The 21,026-nt window shown below is 41.1% G+C and overlaps 1 protein-coding gene across 1 annotated transcript in view; it reads left to right on the top strand.

Annotated features, from left to right (window-relative positions):
- LOC114047156 (NSFL1 cofactor p47) overlaps positions 1 to 21,026 on the top strand; it is a 36,237-nt gene that overhangs the window by 2,224 nt on the left and 12,987 nt on the right. The window contains exons 3-7 of the mRNA XM_027867926.1: positions 6,048 to 6,122; positions 9,521 to 9,686; positions 10,829 to 10,921; positions 13,061 to 13,170; positions 16,935 to 17,072. Coding sequence (XP_027723727.1) covers positions 6,048 to 6,122; positions 9,521 to 9,686; positions 10,829 to 10,921; positions 13,061 to 13,170; positions 16,935 to 17,072 — 582 coding nt within the window. The remainder of the gene's footprint in view (positions 1 to 6,047; positions 6,123 to 9,520; positions 9,687 to 10,828; positions 10,922 to 13,060; positions 13,171 to 16,934; positions 17,073 to 21,026) is intronic.

The following is a 21,026-nucleotide window of genomic DNA, read 5'->3' as shown; positions in this document are numbered from 1 at the left end:
TTAAACCATAATCTCTAAAGAGAGAGAATGTGTTTTGCCAATCTCTATCCTTTGACACACTTCATTCCTCCCCCCCCATCTGTCATAGAGACTTGCAAATACATCAGGTCCTCAGTAAATGTCTCTTAATTGTATAGTTCAATTAATGCCCTTCAAAATATGGTGTGAGGCTGAATTATTAGAGGCACCTCTGTGGTGCAATGTGTAGATCTCAGGCCCTAGAGTCAGGAAGTTCAAACTATGCCTCAAATACTAGTGTTGTGACTCTGAGCAAGTCACTTAATGTCTCTCAGCCTTAGTTTCTCATCTCTAAAATGGGGATAATAATAGCACCTACCTCACTAAGGTTCTTAAGCCTTAAAGTACTATATAAATGCTAGCTATTATTACTGTTATCATAGGCTTTGAAAAGTTTTATCCTTTTATCTGTATTGGAGTCAGTGATAAGGAATAAAAGCAGAAAAATCTTGAAGATTATCTTGAAATTAGCTAAGAAAACCCTAATCTGCACAGGATTTTTCAAATTACACATTTCTTTTAATGTTTTTTTGTTTTTGTTTTTGTTTTTTTTTTGGTGAGGCAGTTGGGGTTAAATGACTCACCCAGAGTCACACAGCTAGTAAGTGTGTCTAAGGCCAAATTTGAATTCAGGTCCTCCTGACTCCAGGGCCAGTGCTCTGTCCATTGCACCACCTAGCTGTGTTCCTCCCCCTCCCAAATTTATTTTTGACTATGAATGTGGAAAGATTTAAGTACTCAGGTTGTGCCAGTATTAAAAAATAAGAGAGATTAAATTCCCTATCAGAGGAAGTGTTACAGCAGAGGCTGGAGGACAGTCTGGTAACACGATGTATTGGGGATTTCTGCACTGACAGGATATCATTTCTAAGGTTCTTTCTACTTTGGGCTTTTCTGAAGAGTGGTGTCCTTGCTTAGGGTTATCCCTAGGGTGAGGTTAAAGTGAACATCAAAAGCATTCTTGAAGGGAGAAAAAAAGATCCCTAAAGGGCGAAGTTTGCAGCCTGAGAAAACGTGTGTGGAAAAAAGGAGTTCCATGTATTCCCTCCCTCTCTAGTGAAGTAGGGGGCCAGATTTGTGAAGTAACTATGTTTATGAGCTTCCAAATGTTTTGAAGTCATTAGTTGGCAATGCTACTTTTGCCCATGACTACTCTTGTGAAGGTAATGTTCAGTAATCTGGTCCACAGAGAAATTCCAAAGGATGATTTGTAGAATACCTCTGGATTTCCTGATGGAAGGGAAAGAAAGGATATAAGCATTTGTATAGTACCTACTATGTGCCAGGCTCTGTGCTAAGTACTTTTACAAATATTATCTCATTTGATCCTTCCCAACAACTTGGAAAGTTAGGTGCTATTATTATCCCCATTTTGCCCCAATTGAGGAAACGAAGGCAAACAGGTTAAATGGCTTCTCCCCTGGGTCATACAGCCAGTTACTGTCTGAGGATAGATTTGAACTCCAGTCTTGCTGACATCAGACCTAGCACTTTATCCACTGATCCACCAGTAGAAACATGGGCGTTTTCGGTAGCTGTTTTGAAGAACGGACTAGCCAGATTCTGCTATCGTTTCATTCACTTCTGCTCACTAATGTACATTTTGGAAAGAAAATAATACACTTTTGTTTAAATTCTTAGCCCATGTGTGCAGATAAAATTTCTATTTGCCCAGAGTAAATGGTGCTACACAAACATGCATATATATATCCACACACGCTCGTTCTCTCTCTCCCCCCTAACATATCCAAAAAACTAAAATCATTATCTTCCCCCCGCCCCAATCTCTCCCCTACCTTCCTGTGAAGGGTACTACCATCCTCCCAGTCCCCCAGGCTTAAAACCTAAGTAGCATCCCCAGTTTCTCTTTTCTCTCGCTCCCCATGTCCAATCAGTTGCCAAGTCCTGTTTCTATGGGACATCTGTCCTCTAATAATCCCACCATCCTGCTTCAGGTTGGTCTCCTTGCCTCAAGTCTCTCCCTATACCAGTTCATCCATCACACTTACCTGTCAGATTTATTTTCCTACAATGCAGGTCTGACAATGTCATACTCCTCCCCCAACCCCCATGCATATCAATGCCATTACCTCCCTAACACCTCCAGGATCAACTATAAAATCCTATCTTTGGCTTTCAAAACTCTTCATAACTTGCCCCCCTTCTGCCTTTTCAGTCGTCTTATGCTTTATACTTTCCCCTTGTACTCCAGTGACACTGGCCTCCTTGCTGTTCCTCAATTAAGGTACTCCATCTTTTGACTCCATACATTTTTGCCTGCTGTTTCCCATGCTTAAAATACTCTCCCTCCTTATCTTCACTTCCTGGCTTCTTTCACGTCTCAGATAAAGTCTCATCTTAGACAAGAAGCTTTTCCCAGTCTTCCTTAATCTTAGTGCCTTCCCTTTGAGGTAATCTCCAATTTACCCAGTATGTATCCTGTTTGTTCCTTGCTGTTTACAGGTTGTCTCCTGTGAGACTGTGAGCTGCTTGAGAGCAGGGACTGTGTTTTGCCTTTCTTGGCATCCCCAGTGCTTAGCACAGTGCCTGGCACATAGTAGGTACTTGATATATGCTAATTTGCAAGAAAAATCCAACTTCGAAGTTTTGTTAGAAAGTAATGTATGTGAAATAGAGTAGTGTGACATAAATCTGGAAAGCTAGGTTGGAGACAGATTGTGGCCTAACTGCTGGATCAAGGAGTTTGTGTTTTAACCTCTTGGCAGTAAGAAGCCACTGGAGGTTTCTGAGTGGGGAGAATGACATCAACAGCCAAGTACATAAGGTACTGTGAAGGTTGAATTGAAGGAGGGACTAGAAGCAGGAAGACCAGTCAGGAAGTATTGGGTGTTGGCAGTTTGAATGGATTAATGTTGTGGAAGTAAAATCAGCAAGACAACTCTGGATAATAAATTGTATGTTGAAGGAGGAAGAGAAGGAGAGGGTTGAGAGATGGAAAAATCAAAGATGACAATGACATTTCAAGCCCAAGTAGAAGTGGTGTTGATAATAGAAACATAGAACATGAGAGGAGGGACAGGATTTTTGGTAACAGCATTGACTTTGGACAGGTTGAATTTGAAGTGCTTTGGGTAAAGACGGACAGCAGCATTGGGAGATTTGGGACTGAAAGTTCAAGAAAGAGATTAGGGCTACATACATAGAATTAAGAATCATCTGCATAGCAGTGATGATTGAGTTGCTGGAATGAGTGACCTCAAGGCAGGGAATGTAAAGGAAGAAGAGATGAACCTTAACAGATACCCACACTTAGGGATAGTAGGAGGTTGATGAAATAGGAGAACCTGGAGTGAGCAGTGATACAAGGTAAGGTAAGAGATAGTCTCCAAGTGGTTAGAGTCTCAGAAGTTGTAGAAAGATGAATGAGAAAAGACCTTTGGTTTTAGAAATTAGGAGGTCATTGATGACCTTTTTTTTTGTTTTTTTTTTGCTTAGGCGATTGGGGTTAAGTGACTTGCCCAAGGTCACAGAGCTAGTAAGTAGGGTCTGAGGCTGGATTTGAACTCAGGTCCTCCTGACTGCAAGGCCAGAGCTCTATTGACTGCGCCACCTAGCTGCCCCGTAAACCATACGGGTCCTACTTTTTTTTTTTTTTTTTTTTTTGGTGAGGCAGTCAGGGTTAAGTGACTTGTCCAAGGTCGCACAGCGAGTAAGTGTCAAGTGTCTGAGGCCAGATTTGAACTCAGGTCCTCCTGACTCCAAAGCCAGAGCTTTAGCCACTGTGCCACCTAGCTGCTCCCTGTCATTGGTGACTTTTGAGAGAACCCTTTCAAGTACAGTGCTTGGGTTGCAAGCCCAGGTCACAAGAGACTCAAGAGTGAAAGGAGGTGAAGTGTATAAAGCAAATGGAGACCACTCGTTCTTTCTAGTTTTCACGGTAACTGGGATAAAAGACAGTATAGATTGATAACTTGAGAGGATAGCAGTATTGGGGAAGGAGCCAGTAGTTTGAGTTTAAAGACTGGTTTTCTGTTCATTTTAATACAAATGCTATTTCAAGCCTCGATAAAAAATTCTGTCTTGAGGAATGAACTTGGGGACAGAGACCACTGGCCAAAGTAAATGGCTCAGAGAGAAAGAGAGTATTTGGAAGTCCTTAATATCACAGACACAAGATTTGTTCATTCTTTTGAAGAGGGTCTGAGTTAGAAATCTAACTAAACTTCCTAATCATGAAGTATGTTAGTGAAATTTATCTCTTATGAAAAGTCATGGAACCATCATAATTGAAATCAGTTGGAAATGTCTTGGATACAAGTTCTAGGGGCCTCAGCCAGCCCTGGCAGGGAGTCGACTCGCTGACTCAGTCTGTCATTGTCCTCTTATTTCTAGGGGATAGAACCTCAGAGATTTCTGTCACCCAATTGTCCTCTTTGTTGTGAATGTTTGGTCTTTCCCTCCCTTCCCCCTCCAATTCAGCTTGAGATTTCTTTTTAGTGAAACAGTTCTTTCCTCTGCATCTGTCCTCATTGGTCTGCATGGTTGGCTTGTTTTTTTCTTTTCCTATGTTACAATGAAACTGACTTTTTTTCTTTATTCCAAATATCAAGGAAAGATATCTTTATCTGTAACTTGGCCATCTGAGAAACTCAGAGCAATCCTTAAGGACAGGTTTGTACTAGGAAAACTGCACCAGAATTAATCCTTCTTATGACTAGTCCAGCTTGCTTTTGTATATATTAATAGTGGTGTTGTAGGGCATATTTTTAAAAAATACTAGTAAACTGTTCCAACACACCAGAAGTAAATTATTTACCTAGTATAGACCCAGCTTTTGTGAGAGCTTAAATTAAGGCTGCCTGTTTAAAAGAGGTGACATTCCTCCTCAAAATACTACTTCTTCATTGGTTCTCTCACATGTCCCTTGAGAAGAAAAATATAACATTGCTGTGAACAGGATAGGGATGGAAACTGCCCTTTCATTGATAAAGACAACTCTCAAGGGAGGTAACTCCCTTTATTTCTGTAGTTCAGCACCTTTAATGCAAATGATAGTCTTAGAGAGTGGCCTAGAGCAGTGATGTCAAACTCAGATAGAAATGGGGACCACTAAACCATATACAAGGATCCTGTGGGCCACATTTTGACTTAGAAAATCACATATTAACATTATCTGTGTTTTATTGTATTTTTACTTATTTTGTTAAATAATTCCCAGTTATATTTTAATCTGCTTTGGGCTGGCAGGGTCATGGGCTGTGTGTGTTTGACACTTCTGGCCTAGAGAACTAGAAGGTTAAGTAACTTGCCCATAGTTAACACAGCCAGTATGTTGGGGGTGAAATCTGAGCCCATGTCAGACCTCAAGGTCAGGTCACTATTTACCACAGCATACTGCCTTTTTGAGCTGACCCTAGATATTATTAATGCATGGGCGCATAACACAAAAGTGTTGTCAGATACTTCCATTGTCTCTTTCAGCTAGAGGAAACATGTTGTAGTGTAAAGAATACTGGATTGGACGTCAGATCCTGGGTTTGAATCTCACCCCTTTTTCACTTACAAGCTGTGTGACCCTGGACAAGTCATTTAGTCTCTCTGAGCCTCATCTGTAAAGTGGGGATAATAATTTCTGAACTACTTGACTCATAGGGTTATTGTGAAGAAAGTACTTTGTAAATGTGAGTAATTGCTATTATTTTTAATAATAATATTAACAAAAAGCAGAGTCTCGAGAACATGAGTTAACTTTTTTTTTTTTTTGCTCTATGGACTTCTTTCATGGTCTGGACAAGCCTTTGGACCTCTTATTAGAAGAATATTTTTAAAGAAAATTTTTTTTTTAAAAAAACTTACTGATTTCAAGTTAAGAACCCACCGTGGGTGGCTAGGTGGCAAAGTGGATAGAGCACCAGCCTTGTAGTCAGGAGGACCTGAATTCAAATCTGGCCTCAGACACTTACTAGCCATGTGACCCTGGGTAAATCAAAGAACCTACCTCTGCTCTAGAAGTTGGATCTTGGCATTTTTTGGTGCAGAAAGTCATTTTTTCTCCTTCGATTCTCCAGTGACAACCGGGTGACATCATTCAGAGACTTTGTTCATGCCCAGGAAGATGATGAAGATGATGAAGAGGGTCAAAGGTGAGTGAATTTTTATTAAAATATACTGCCAGTCCTTTGAAAAGTTCACATTTGCGCTGCTATGAGACCTACATTTAATGTGGTTCCATTGATGTATCCGTAAAGTAATCCAGTTAATTATTATTCAGTCTGTTAGATAACGCCTCTAAGTCTCTGTTTTCCACGAGCTCCTACAAATTGGTCAAAATCTCCTGCTTCTCAAGGTTCTGAGATAATTTTATAAGGCATTCCATAACCTAGTAAGTAGAACTTCTTAAATAGGTGCACGCTGCCTAGTGTTATTAATCAGTTCTGACGGGAGGCAGTGTTTCAGAGAGGCCAATTCTATAGTTCTGCTAAAGCAGTGAGGGTTGATAGAAGCAGGGAGTCATTTAGCCACCGTCCTGAATCACATTATAGTGAGGTTTAGTGTGAAGAATAGTTTCAGCAGTGTTATTACAAAGCATCGTTGGTTATGGCACCATTAAACAAACATCCTATACTTGAATACAACAGTGAGCTGATCAGATCACTTTTCATATACTTGGGTTTGTTCATTTTTTCAATAAACACCAAATACATGCAGAGAGCACTCTCTTACACTGGGGAGAATACAGTATGCTGGCTGTTAGGGAAATATTCTAACTCCGTGGTTACTGCTTAATTGAAAAGTAAAGTGAAAAATCATAGCTTTAGATCTTGAAGAGACCTTAGATTCCTCCTCCAGTTTTACAAATAAAGAAACTGAGACCTGGAGAGTTAGAAAGAAGTTAAATGACTTGGCCAAGGTTACACAGGTAGTAAATGAAAGGCTGGGATCATATAGGATTTCTTACCATTCACTTTGTGATCAGAGAATCATAACCTTTTAGGGGTGGATGGGATCTTAGGGACTTATGACCATCTTGTTTCAGCCTTCTTTCTTTTAGAGATTAGAAAATGGGGGTCCCAAGAGGAGGGGAAAGTACTTGTCTGAGGTCAGATACTGAGTTAGTAATAGTGTTGAGACTAAAATCTCAGGCTCTTGACTCCTGATTCTAGCTCTTTTCCTGCTATTTAGAACCTTCTGTGTAACATGGTGGGATTGAAAGAACATTGGATATTGAGACAGAAGGCTTCCGTTTCTTATCTTCACTCTTCTACGCTTGTGGTACCCTGAGCAAGTCATATAACTTCTCTTGCCACAGTTTGCTCAGCTATCAAATGAATAGGTTTGAACTAGATTACCTTTAAGGTGGTCTTGTCAACCGTAAATGTGTCTTTCCTTTTAGGGATAGAGACTGGATCTGCTGCTTATTGGTGGAGGAAGTTTGCTGGGAATAACTGTCTCTACAAATTCAGTTTTGCATTTCCTCTGCAGCTTCTCATGTTAGAAAGTTGCCCTTGGAAGCACGGAGAGATACAATGACTTCCTCAGGTTCACACATGTGTCAAAAGTGGAACTTGAACCAGTCTGTATCAGAAGGGTCTTAACCTGCCTTTGAGGCCAGCTCTCTTAGTACTCCATGCCCCCTGCCAAGCAGTCATATACTTTAGGTGACCATTTATACTAGGACTTTGAACTCTCTGAGTGAAAGCACATTGATTGCCAACTTTTCCATTCCCCTAGTCCACTTCCACACAGTATGCCTTCCCCAGCCTAGCCCCTCAAGATACCTTCCCTCAATACTCCGATCCTGACATCTGCCTTGTAGCCTCAGCATTTCACATTGGAAGTGAAGCTGGTGCTTTTGTATTAGTCTGACTAAGAACTTTGGCCCTTCATCCTCAACACCAAAGGAACAAGTCAGAGAAATAATTTAGCAATTCAGATTCCAAAGGCAGAACTGATTTTCATAGCTGGCCAGCTGTGTGCTGTTGACAGAATCATGGAGTGGAACAGGACACAGGAATGAAATGAGCTCTGGCTATTGGCAAGCTGGCAACTTTACTTTCCAGGCCATGGCACAAGGTACTGCACAAACTCAAATGATGTGCACTAAATCCGCCCCAACTTCACATACTGCTTTTTTTTTTCACCTCTAATGCACTTGTTTGATGTTGTATATTTAATCTATGTTGCTATCTTATCCCCATCTTAGACTATGAGCTCTTTGAGGGCAAGAATCATATCTTATATAAGCCTTATTGCTTCCAGCACCTAGCATGGTGCTCTATATGCTAAAGTCATTTAACAAAAGTTCATTGTATTGTAAATAACAAGAGAGACTCTGTGTAAATAACAAGAGAGATCCACTGAAAAACCCTAATCCAAAAAGTTTCTGAATTATCCTCTCTTTGAGAATGAAGTAAATAAAATCAGGATATACCGCTAATCTCACTGATCCCTTCTTTTTATAATATCTTGTGTCCATACTAGCCAGAACTAGGGACTGAGGTTAAAAGTATTACTATGTAACTTCTCTGAGCCTCAGTTGCTTCATTTGTAAAATGGGGATAATACTTGTGCTTCAGAGTTGTTGCAAGGATGAAAATAAGATAACACTAACAAATTCTTTTAAATTAGATTTCCAGCTTATTGAAGGCAAGGCCTGCATTTATTCATCTTCGTATCCTCCCCAGCACCTACCACAATGCTCTCTGCCCCATGGTTTATGTATTGAATTTATACAGTGATTATATCATGTATTTGTATCATACTTTGCAGTTTTACAATGTTCTTTGTAATTAAGAAGCCTGAATTTTAAGTCCTGACCATGATGCTTACTAGCTCTATGACTTGGGCAAGTCGTATAACTTTTAAGCTTCAATTCTCTCAATATTAAGATTAAGGATAGTAATACTCAAAGTGCTTCCATCACAGGCTTAATATGAGGAAAGTGCTTTGTAATCTTTAAAGTTCTATTTAGATGTTAGTTCTTGTTAGATTATTTCATTTGAGTCTTATACTCCTGTCAAATAAGTAGGACAAGAAATATTCTTATATTCTACAAAGGAAAAAAAATGAGGCTCAGAGAGATATGACTTATCCAAGGTCACATAACTGTTTGGTGATTTCTATTTCTCTTATGCCATGTGGCCTCCCCATGTATTTAGCATTACTAGTATAAAGCTATTAAAAAGTTCTGAATCTAATTCACAGCAGTCATTTGGTTCCCAACCTGTACTCCCTATTAACTCAGCACTGTAGCTGTCTCCTGATAAGTTACTGATCAAATGAATAACTAAATAATAACTTACACTTGTATGGTGATGGTTGAAAAGCACTTTCCATACATTGTTCATTTGATCCTCATAATTGTCTTGTGAGCTAGACAGGGAAGGGGTTAATATTATTCCCATTTTAGAAACTTGAGGTTCAGAGAAGTGAACGAAGTTGCCAGTAGGTAATGGAGCTGAGACTCAGACCCTGCTGATTCCAAGCCCAGTGTATGATCTAATCCCAAACCTTCAACATCAGAGGCCTTTCTTCTATGCAGGTTTTATGCCGGAGGCTCAGAGAGAAGTGGACAGCAGATTGTTGGTCCCCCAAGAAAGAAAAGCCCCAATGAGTTGGTGGAAGATCTCTTCAAAGGTGCCAAGGAACATGGAGCAGTGGCTGTTGATCGAATGGCTAAGAGCCCTGGCGAGAGTAGCAAGCCAAAAGTGAGAAGGGGGTCCTGTTTGTTTCCTGCATTGAGCGCTGTTTTCTTTTTGTAAAGGGGCCCTTCATGATAATAACTGTCACTTATATCATGTTGTATGGCTGCACAGCACACCATGTCCCTCACCTCACTTGATTCTCACAACAGTCCCGTGGGGAATGTAGGGCCAATCTTCTGAGCCCTGGTTTTCAGATGAGGAAATGGGAATCTCAGAAAGATGACTTTACTTGCCTAAATTAACTGTTTCCACCACAGAAGTAACTGTTTTCTTTTTGTTCGTAACTAACTGCTGGGATTATCCCTTTTAAAAAATTACAGCCTTCTCCATCTTGGGGAAGAACATTAGCTGCCAAATCAGTAAGCATTTATCAAAGTGCCTTCTCTGTGCCAGGCCCTGTGCTAAGCGCTGAGGATACAAAGAAAGCCCCCCACAATAGTCTCTGCTCTCAAGGAGCTCACAGTTTAATGAGGGAGACACCTTGCAAACACCTATACAAAAAAGATATAAACAGCCACCCATCTAAAATGCATTGTTTTAGAATCACAGAATTGAAAGGGACCTTAAACAGCTTAGAGTTCAACTCTCTCCCCAGTAAAAGAATCCTGTCCATAGTGTCCCCATCATGTGACTGACCATCCAGCCTCTGCTTAAAGAGGCAAGGTGGTATAATGGAAGCACTGAATTTGGAGTCAGAAAACCTGGTTGTGGATCCTGGCCCTGCTACTTAAATCTTTCCCACCTTAGGGATAGTCACTGAATCTCCATGGACCTTTCTTTACTGTAACACAAAGAGATTGAACTAGATGATAGCTCATTTTGCCCCAGTCTCTAAGTCCTTTGATTCTGTGACCTTAAGTGGCAGAAAAGCTGTCACCTCATTAAGATAAATATTCTGTTGTCAGACAACGCTAATTGTTCTTCCTTAGATCTTCCTCCTTTAACGTCTAATTGGACCTTGTTCTCTTCTCTGGCTGAATAAATCTAATTTCCCATCTCCATGACAGCCTGTCAAATGTTTGAAGACATTATTCATGTTACTTCTAAGTCATTCTCTTTAACAAAATTCCAGCCATTGTTTAAGACCGTAAAATAGTTGTTCACAATCCCTATTTTGCTCATTTTGCTTATCCATCTCTTAACAGCCATTTGCAGGGGGCGGATACCGTCTTGGGGCAGCCCCAGAGGAGGAGTCTGCCTACGTAGCAGGAGAAAGACGACAGTTTTCTGGCCAAGATGTGAGTGTCCTTCTCTCACTTCTGAAGGGACACCCCTCAATATGTTTTATTTTTGTTTTGTTTTTTTTTTAGTAGAAGGAAGCTGTCTCCTACTTAGAGACCTCTAAAGGGAAACATGGCAATGGAGTATGGAGAGGTTTTTCTAAAATTGTGTAATGAGAGCTAATAAATTGAATAAAAATCTTCAACGGCTCATTTTAAACTTCTCAGGCTGAGTTGTTTGAGGCATAGGGTTGAAAGATGAGGATGAGATGGATAGAGGAAAGGAGGATCTTGAATGCATTTGCTTAGAAGGAGCATAGGACAAGAGAAGTCAGTCAGTAAGCATTTATTAAGTACTTAGTATATACCAAACACAATGCTGAGTGCTAGGGATTTAAAGACAGAAATGAAACAGTCCTGCCCTTGAGAAGTTTACAATAACTGGGGGAGACAGCATGTATTTGAAGGGAAAGCATTAACAGCAGTGGAAATCAAGAAAGTAGCACCTGGGCTGAACCTTGAAGGAAATTAGGGATTTGAAGAGCGCAGGGAGAGGAGGAAGTTCACTCCTGCTAGGTGTGGAACACAGCCTGTGCAAAGGCACATAGGTGGGAAATGGAATGTCATGGAGGAGGAAAAGGAAGAAGGCAGGTTTGGCAGTAACGTGTGTGGAGGGCAGCAGTGTGTAGTAAGGCTGGAAAGGTAGATTGGGGTCAGGTTGTCAGAGATTTTAAATGCCAAATAAGGGAGTTTTGTTTGATGCTATAGGTGATAGGAAGCCACTGGAATTTATGGCAGCTAAGTGGGAAATAGATTGCACTGATAAGAAACTTGAGACAAGGAAAACAAGTTGGTGGCAGTAAATCAGGTGAAAGGAGATAAAGGCCTCAACAAAGGGGGTGACTATGAGTGGAAAGAGACAGGCAGGTGGGAGAGATGTGGTGATAATAATAGCTAGCATTACATAGTGCTTTAAAGTTTGCAAAGTGCTTTATATGTATTATCTAATTTAATTGTCTGGGAGGAAGGTGCTATTATTATACCCCATTTTACAGATGAGGAAATTGAGGCTCAGAAAGCTTAAATGACTTGCCTGGGATTACACAGCTAGTGTTTGGATTCAAACTCAGGTATTCCTAACTCAAGTCCAACAGTGTGGTAAAGATAGAAACAATAAGATTTAGCAGCTGAGTGGAGATATGGGGTGAGTGTGAGTCGAGAGTGACACTGAGGTCATAAACCTGGGTAAATGGAACAAGAGTGATGCCCTCAGCAGAAATAGGGAGGTTTGGAAGGAGATGGAGGTGGTGGAATACAGAGATAATGAATTCAGTTTTGAACATGTTGTGCTTAAGAGTCACAGAAGACAACCAGTTTGAAATGTCCAGTAGATAGTTGGTGATGCAAGCTGGAGCTTAGAAGAAGGATTGGGTATATAGACCTGGGAGTCATCTGTGCAGGGTTGATAAGTTAACCTTATAGGAACTTATAAGGTCACTGAGGAGGGATGTGTAGAGAAACAGGAAGACCTAAAAGGAAGGTTTTATGAACACCCACAGGTAGCATAATATTGTTGATAACCCAGCAAAAGAGACTTAAGGAAGAGGGGTAAGACAGATAGGAGGAAAACCAAAAACCTAAGGAGGAAAGATAAAAAAGATGAGGAAAAAGGACCATCAGATTTGGCGATTTTAAGATCTTTGATGGCTTTGGAGAGGAAAGTATTTTTGGAGGAGTGAGATTGCAGATGGTCGTGTAGTGAAATTCTTGAGGAAAGGGGAAATGTCCTGGGGGCTCAGTATCTGGGTCCTAGTCTCAGCTCTGCTGTTCCTTCATTATGTGAGCCTTCATTTCTCTAGCCCTCCATTTCCTCATCTGTAAAATGACAAGTTTAGGCTCAAGCATTTCTAAAGACCTTTTCAGCTTTCACGTTCTTTTAGTCTGTGAAGGATAGTTGGGAGCGCCTGGTGATTCAGAAAGATATGGGACTGAATGAAACCAGTGCCAGGCAGTTAGGAGCTGGGAAAACACCGGGAATAAAGGATCGTTTTGGCAGATTGAGATTAAATTTCTAATGTGGGAGTTGGTAATTTGGATAAGGGAATTACCTTACTGCTGAATTATTCTAAATGTGCTGATGTCATCTTATAATTCCAGGTGCATATAGTACTGAAGCTCTGGAAGAGCGGATTCAGCCTGGACAGTGGTGAGCTGAGAAGCTACCAAGACCCATCTAATGCCCAGTTTCTGGAGTCTATCCGCAGAGGGTAGGCAGCAGCAGCCTTTGTGCCCAAGGGTGGTGGTGGTGATGGAAATCCAGCTCTTTCCTTATACATTCTTCTGCAAGGCAATTCCCAGGGCCTTGTGTTTGTATAATCATTGGGGGTTTTCCTCAGACATCTTACACAAAGATATATAAGGTTAGCCACTTTGATTTCTTCATAAATCTACCCCCTGGGGCCCTTACTTTCTTTTCACCTAGTTTATCTCTATCTTTCCACGACCAAACTGACCAATGTCTAACATAATACTTAACATGTTTGATTGGTTTATGGGTGACAAATTCCTTTGGAAGTTTGAATGAATTCCGACTGAACCAGTTACAAAAAGGAATACTTTTTTGATAAAAATCTTACCTACCCACTTTGCCACCAAGCCATGGTCTATTTCTGCAAAAAGAACAGAAAGGAGGTTGGGCTTGGGTAGAAAGATGCTGGATGGGGTGGGGGGAGATTTGTCTTTGCACCACTAGGACAGTACTATCTTTGCAGAACTGTTTGTGACCTTGGATAAATCCCTCGCCACCGTTTTCTTCCTGTAAAAATTAAAAGTTTGAGCTAGATAATCTCTAAGGTCTCTTGTAGTTCAAACATTAACTGAAAGTCGAGTACAGCAGCCTTTCTTCTACTGAGACCACTCATGGTAGTGGGAGGTGGAGAGGGGGGCAGGAGGGATGGAGGAAAGGGGGGGTAGATCCTAAATATAGGTAAATAGTAAGTTTAGTTGATCAATAAATATTTATTAAACACCTACTATATGTCATATACTGTGCTAAGTGCTGAGGATACGAAAGGAGGCAAAACATGGTCCCTGCCCTCAAGGAATCCACAAGCTAATGGTGAACAGGGAACAACATGCAGACAAATATATACAAACAAGCTATATATAGAATAAATAGGAAATAATTAAGAGAGAAGGCACTAGAATTAAGAGGGGTTGGGAAAGGCATGTTGTAAAAAACGGGATTTTAGAAGGAGACTTAAAGGAAGCCGGGGAGGTCAAAAGTTGCAGCAGAAGAGGGAGAGAGCCAGGCATGGGAGAGAGCCAGATAAAAATGCCCCAAGCCAAGAGACATGGAGTGTCTTATTCATGAAATAGCCAGAAGGCCAGTGTCATTGCATTGGAAAGTACATGAGGGAGAGTAAGGTATAAGAAGATTAGAAAGTTAGGAGGGGGATAGATTATGAAGGGCTTTGAATACCAAACAGAGCATTTAATATTTTATTCTGGAGGTGATAGGGAGCTGCTGGAGTTTGAGTGGGAGGTGGGGGCAGGAGGGGCATGCTCAGTCCTGAGCTTTAGGAAAATCACTTTACTGGCTCAATGGAGGATAGATTGAAATGGGGAGAAACCTGAGAGCTGAGGCAGGCAGACCTACCAACAAGCTATTTCAATAATCCAGGCTTGAGGTGATAAGGGCCTGCACTAGAGTGGTGGCGGTGTCAGAAGGGAGAAGGGAGCTATTGAGGAGATATTGCAAAGGTGAAATTAACAGGTCTTGGCAACAGCTTGGACATAGGGAGTGAAAGACAATGAGGAATCGAGGATGACACGTAGGTTGCAGCCTGAGGGACTAGGAAAATGGTTGTTGCCCTCTACTCTAACAGGGAAGGTAGGAAGGAGGGAGGGTGTGTGAAAAGATGATGAATTCTGTCTTGGGACATGTTTCGTTTAAGATGTCTACTGGACATCTAGTTTAGAATATCTGAAAGGCAGTTGGAGATGCAAGATTAGAGGTCAAAAGAGAGCTTGAGGAGGGATAGGTAGATTTGAGAATTGTCAGCATAGAGATAATGATTAAATCTTTGGGAGTAATGAGATCACCAAGTGAAGTAGTACAGAGGAAGAGAAGAAGAAAGCCCAGGACAAGAACCCTGAGGGACACCTATGGGCATGATCTGAATGAGGATCCAGCAACAGAGACAGAGAAGGGATGGTCAGATAGGGAAGAGGAGAACCAGGAGAGAGTGGTGTCATGAAAACCTAGAGAGAAGAGAATATTAAGGAGAGGCTGTTCAACAACGTCAAAGGCTACAGAGAGGTCAAGAAGAACGAAGATTGAAAGGAAAAGGCTATTAGATTTGGTTATTAAGAGATCATTGATAACTTTGGAGACAGCAGTTTCAGTGGAGTGATGAAATCAGAAGGCAGATAGTAAGGGATTAAGAAGGAAGTGAGAGGGGCAGCTAGGTGGCACAGTGGATAGAGCACCCTGAAGTCAGGAGGACCTGAGTTCAAATCCAGCCTCAGACCAAACACTTGACACTTACTAGCTGTGTCACCCTGGGCAAGTCACTTAACCCCAGTTGCCTTAAAAAAAAGAAGAAGAAGAACGTGAGAGAAGAGAAAGTAGAGGTACCTCTTGTGGCTGGCCTTTTTAAGGAGTTTTGCTACAAAGAGCAGAAGAGACAAAGGATAAAAGTTAGCGGAAATGGAAGGATCAGTTGAGGGGTTTTGGAATGGAGGAGACACAGGTGTGTTTGTAGGCAGTAGGAAATAAGCCAGCGAAGAAGGAGAGATGGAAAATGAAAGAAAGAGTGGAGAGGATAGAGGGGGCAATCTGTTAAAAGAGACAGGTTGGAATAGGATTGCTTGAGCAGAAGAAGGGTTAGCCTTAGTAAGGAGTAAGGCCACTCCATCATGTGAGATGGGGAAAGGAGGAAAAACTGGCAGAAGGTTCTGAATAATAGGATAAGAAGAGGGAGCTCACCATGAATGGCCTCAATTTTTTCTATGTAAGGTCAGGTTTGAGGCAAGGGAAGTGGAGGGAGGAGGAGGGGATGACATGAGAGGTTTGAGGAGGATCTGCTGTGGAAAGTGGGAGAGTGAGTTGATATGGTGGGTATAGAAGAATTGTCTTCCAGCAGTGAGGGCCCAGTTGAGATTATGTAACAAATTTGTAGTAGACCTACTCAGAATAATCGTGTGATTTTTCTCCACCTTCATTCAGCATTTGTGTAGGAGCAAAGGTGACTAATGATGGGAGTGATTCAAAGCTGAGGCTTGGCTGGGTCTAAATGGATGATAAGAGGGGTAAAGATTCATGACAGAAGAACTGTATGGAGTTGAGTTGGTTCACCAAGGAATCAAGATAGGGAAAAGAGAGAGTGACTAGTACAGGGAAGATGGCCTAGGAAAGAAGTCAAGGGTTCAAGAGTTTGGAAGTCATAGTGCAGACCAAGAGTAGGCTTTTGTCAGGGAAGTCAGAGGGAGAGGTGAAAAGCCAATAGATTATGGTCGGGTAAGGGGATTTCAGCACTCTTGAAAATGTGGCACATTTGTGAGTGATGGCAAGATCAAGGGTATGACTATCTTTGTGTGTGGCTGAGGTGGGAAATGAATAGGGGCCTATCAATGACACTGAATCAGCAGAACAACAATTTCTCTTGGACCTTATATAACGCCCCACAAATAGCATTTTTTGTGTGGTATTATATTTTATGATTATCTACATTTTTGTCTTACACCCCTACTTGAGCATAAGATCCATGAGAGCAAGAATTGTCTCTTCTAAATTTTGCATCTCCCCTAGCACCAACTCAACTTTGTTTTGCACACAGTAGATACTGCTTAATGTTTGTTGACTGATTGAATGAAGGAAACAGAGCTGTTATCCTGTAGATTAATCCACACCCTGTAAATACCTTTCACTATTAACTGTATCTCTTCTCCACCTTATATCTGCACTGCCACTGCTAATAACAATTGCTAGCTTCTCCTTTTGAACCTCCCTGTTGCCTTTCTTTTTTAGTGAAGTACCTACAGAGCTACGAAGGTTATCACGTGGGGGACAGGTCAACTTGGACATGGAGGACCATCGAGATGAGGACTTTGTAAAGCCCAAAGGAACCTTCAAAGCATTCACTGGCGAGGGTCAGAAACTGGGCAGGTAAGAAAAGTATCAGCAGAGATAGGAACCATAACCAGTCTTCCATTGGTGACGGTTAGGCTCTCCTTCAAGCATCAAGCAAGCAGTGGTCAAGGCTCACCACATAATGTATTTTGATTGAGTTATAAAATCCTGAAATTGGGTGGGACCCTAAAATTTATATCCTTCAACTCCCTCCTTTCTCCTCCTCTTTTTTTTTTTTTTTTTTTTTTTTTTTTTGGCAATTGGGGTTAGATGACTTGCCCAGGGTGACACAGCTAGTAAGTGTCAAGTGTTTGGTCTGAGGCCGAATTTGAACTCAGGTCCTCCTGACTTCAGGGCTGGTGCTCTATCCACTGCACCACCTAGCTGCCCCTCTCCTCCTCATTTTATAGGTGAGGAAACTGAAACTTAGGCTCCCTGATAGAATATAAGCTCCTTGAGGGCAAAGGCTGTTTAATTTATATCTTTGTAATCCCAGCCTCTAACACAAAGCCTGGTACTTAGAAAATGCTTGATAAATACTTATTATTGATTGACTTATAACTTTCTTGTATAACTTACACCTTTCAGTTATAAAGTCTTATAACTTTCAGTATATCAGCCCACCCCTACAATATTTCTTCATGATTCAAACAAAAGCATTCCTCATGAGAACATAACCAGTTGACATCTTCTTCACCACCCTCTGCAGCCTTCTGAGGTGCACAGGTGGTCAGCAGTAGTTACCGTCAGTGACTTTCATTCTCAATACTTCTACCCCACTGCCTCTTCCCTTTAGCTGTCATCACTCTTTTGTGGAGTTCAGCAGTAGCTCCACATAAGAAAAGGCTTAAGGACCAGAGTAGGTACTGACTTTTCTACTTGTTAACCTTGTAACCCTGAGCAACTCATCTGATCTCTCTGGGCTTCAGTTGACTTCTCTTTAAAATGGTAACTCACGTTTATATAGCACTTTTAAAGTTATGGGGAGGGGCAGGCTCTGCCACAGTTTGTAATTTCTGATACAGAGATGAGGCCTGTGAGTGGGTGTAGGGAGTCAAATGTCTTGGGGTATAATGGACTTTTTTTTTAAAATAACTTCTACATGTCATAGAAGGTTCTTTGCAACTATTAGATTGGGACCTTAAATTGATAAAAGGCATCCAGTAGATGCTAGTTGACTGTCCAGTTTCACAGGACTGCCTGTCATATAGTCCACTCAGCAGTACAAACAGGCAAAAAGTACTGTTCAAAGATGATACACCTAAGTAAATCACTTTGACAGTCATAAATTATAAAGAAAAATGTATGAAGGTTTTTTATTTAAGATTTTATTCTTTCAGAGGCTGACAAAGGTCAGAACCTAGGCATCTTTACCCTTTAGATACCCCTCACCCTTAAAAAAAACCTTTAAGGATTTCATTTCACTGAAACCAGCACTTCAGAAAGTCTATTGCAAAAGCATTCTTTATTTAGAAGTAATTTTTTACTAAGTAGTAAAGTAGGATCATAAAATCATAAATTTAGAGTCAGACCTTGGCTGTCATTGACACCAGCCTTCTCATTTTACAAGTTAGGAAACTGAGGTCTACAGAGATTTAACTTGCCCACAGTCACATAGGTATTAAGTGACAGCTGGTATACCAAACAAGGTCCTCTGACTTTAAATCCAGTATTCCTTCCACTGTACCATACTGCCTTTATATCAACTAGTATGCAGTGAAAAGTCAAGTCAAGCATTTATTAAACTACTAACACTTGAAATCCCAAATATATTCTCCTTCCTGACCTCTTTTTTTAGCCTGTGGTAATAAAATTGGTAGAATTATAGTAGTGATAAGCTTCTAAGTGACTATATGCCAAGCACTGGAGATAAAAAGACAAAGACAGTCCCTATCTTCAAGGAGCTTACGGTCTGCTGGAGGAGACAACATCGGAAAAACTTTAAACAATTATATGCAAACAAGATATATACAAGATAATTGGAGATAATCACAGAGTGAAGTCATTGGCACAGAGAGAGGGGGGCTTTTTTTCAGAAGGTGAGATTTTAGCTGAGATTTGAAGGCAGCCAGGGGTCAGAGATGAGGAGGGAGAGCATTCTGGGCATGGGGGACAGCCATGGAAGACACCTGAAGTTGGGAGGTAACAGCAGCCAAAAAGCCAGGATTGCTGAATTGTAGAGTCTGAGGAAGGGAGTAAAGTGAAAGAAGAGTGGAAAGGTAAGAAGGCTCCAGGGTGTGAAGGAGTCTAAAAGCCAAACAGAGGATTTTATATTTGATCCCAGAGGTGATAGGGAGCTACTGGAGATTATTGAATAGAGGAGATAGCATGGTCAGACCTGCACTTAGAAGTTAGAATTTGCATCGCTTCATCCGTGAGGTGAAGTGAAGTCCATAGTCAATATCATAATAAGGAAGTAAAGAACTTTAAAGCACCAAACTGAATGAGGAGGCTTGGTTTCTAGTCCTCAAACCACACCATCACTGACTTTATCATCTCAGGCAAATCATTCACCTTCTCTGGGCCTCATTTCCCTCTACAAATGAAGGGGTGTGAAAGAGGACTTCATGACTCTTTCCAACCCCATCTACCTTTGCTTCGTCAAGGCCTTTATCTTCTGGTTGTTGGTTGGAATTAGTAGTCTAGGTCCTGTGAGTGCTGTCCAGTTTGTGGAAAGGCCTGCAGTAGTTAACATTTTGTCACCTTTCTCGGGAAAGGACAAGAGCTAGAGAGAGACTTTTTAGTAGGCAGGGTCTTCCTCACCCCCATTCCACTTTGTTTTCACTGCTCATGCTCAATAGCACATTGGTGAGTAGTTAAAGTCAAACAGTACATCCTGTGGCCGTTTGCAGGAGCAGGTGTCATAAATTAGGCCACTTTGGAAATGATGACTCTTTAGACAATTTATGGGCATAGGCTACCAAAAAATACAAGAGGAACACCTTATAATCTATTTGGGGGGCAAGACATATACATGGAACATAGGAAGCAAGATAATATATGAAAGTGCTACATTGTACAATACATAATAATCACAAAAGGAGTTAGAAAAGGATCACACATATCATTGTGAGCTCAGGTCATTAGGAAGAATTTTTGTAGACTTAGAATCTTAGAGCTGAAAGGGCCATTAGAATTTATCTGATCCAAAGCCCCTGCTGCCACAGTCCTCTTTATAGCATCCTTAACAAGTGGTCTTCTAGCCCTTACTTAAAACCTCTTCAACGACAGGCCATTCTGCTGTTTGGTAGCCTTGACTAGTAGGAAGTTTTTCTTACAGAATCATTTTGGTGTAGTAGATTGAGACTCGGGGCCTTGGACTCAGGGGGCCTGGGTTCATGTCCTACTTGTAACAACACATACTAGATATGTGATCCTGGGCATGTCACTTAACTTCTCAAGTGCTTTATGCATGTCTCCAGACTAAGTTACAGAGAAGCTTCCAACCTTCAGCAGCAGAGGGTATGAAGAAGCTCCCTATACAATTGAAGTCACAGGTCCAGTCATTGGACTCTTTGCCTAGTGAGCCAAAATCTGCCTGCCCATAATTTCCATCCATTTTCCCCGTGGAACATACAGAAAAGGTCCAATGCTTCTTAGAGAGGCAGTGTGGTATCATGGAAAGAGTGCTGGACCTGTAGTTGAAACATGTACATTTGACATTGCTTACCCAAATGCCTTGCCTCTCACATAGCTTACTTCATACACTCTACATTCCAACTGAATTGGCTTATTTACTGTTCCTAGAATTCAGAACTCACATTTCCTGCATTTACCTTTTTACAGACTATTCTACATTCCTGGAATACACTCCCTTCTCATCTCTACCTTTTAGGATCCCTAGCTTCCTGTGTGTAGATTAAATTGCATCCTAGTTTTGTGACTTTGGACATACTATTTAACTTCTTAGTTTTCCTATCTGTAAATGGGGATAATACTTATACTTCATATCCCATAGTGTTGTTGTGAAGAAAACATTTTGTAAATCTT

Source organism: Vombatus ursinus, unplaced genomic scaffold (genome assembly GCF_900497805.2).
Source record: "Vombatus ursinus unplaced genomic scaffold, bare-nosed wombat genome assembly UNPS02014786.1, whole genome shotgun sequence".
In the NCBI taxonomy this organism is placed as follows: Eukaryota; Metazoa; Chordata; class Mammalia; order Diprotodontia; family Vombatidae; genus Vombatus; species Vombatus ursinus.
This window is presented reverse-complemented; position numbering and strand designations above follow the sequence as displayed.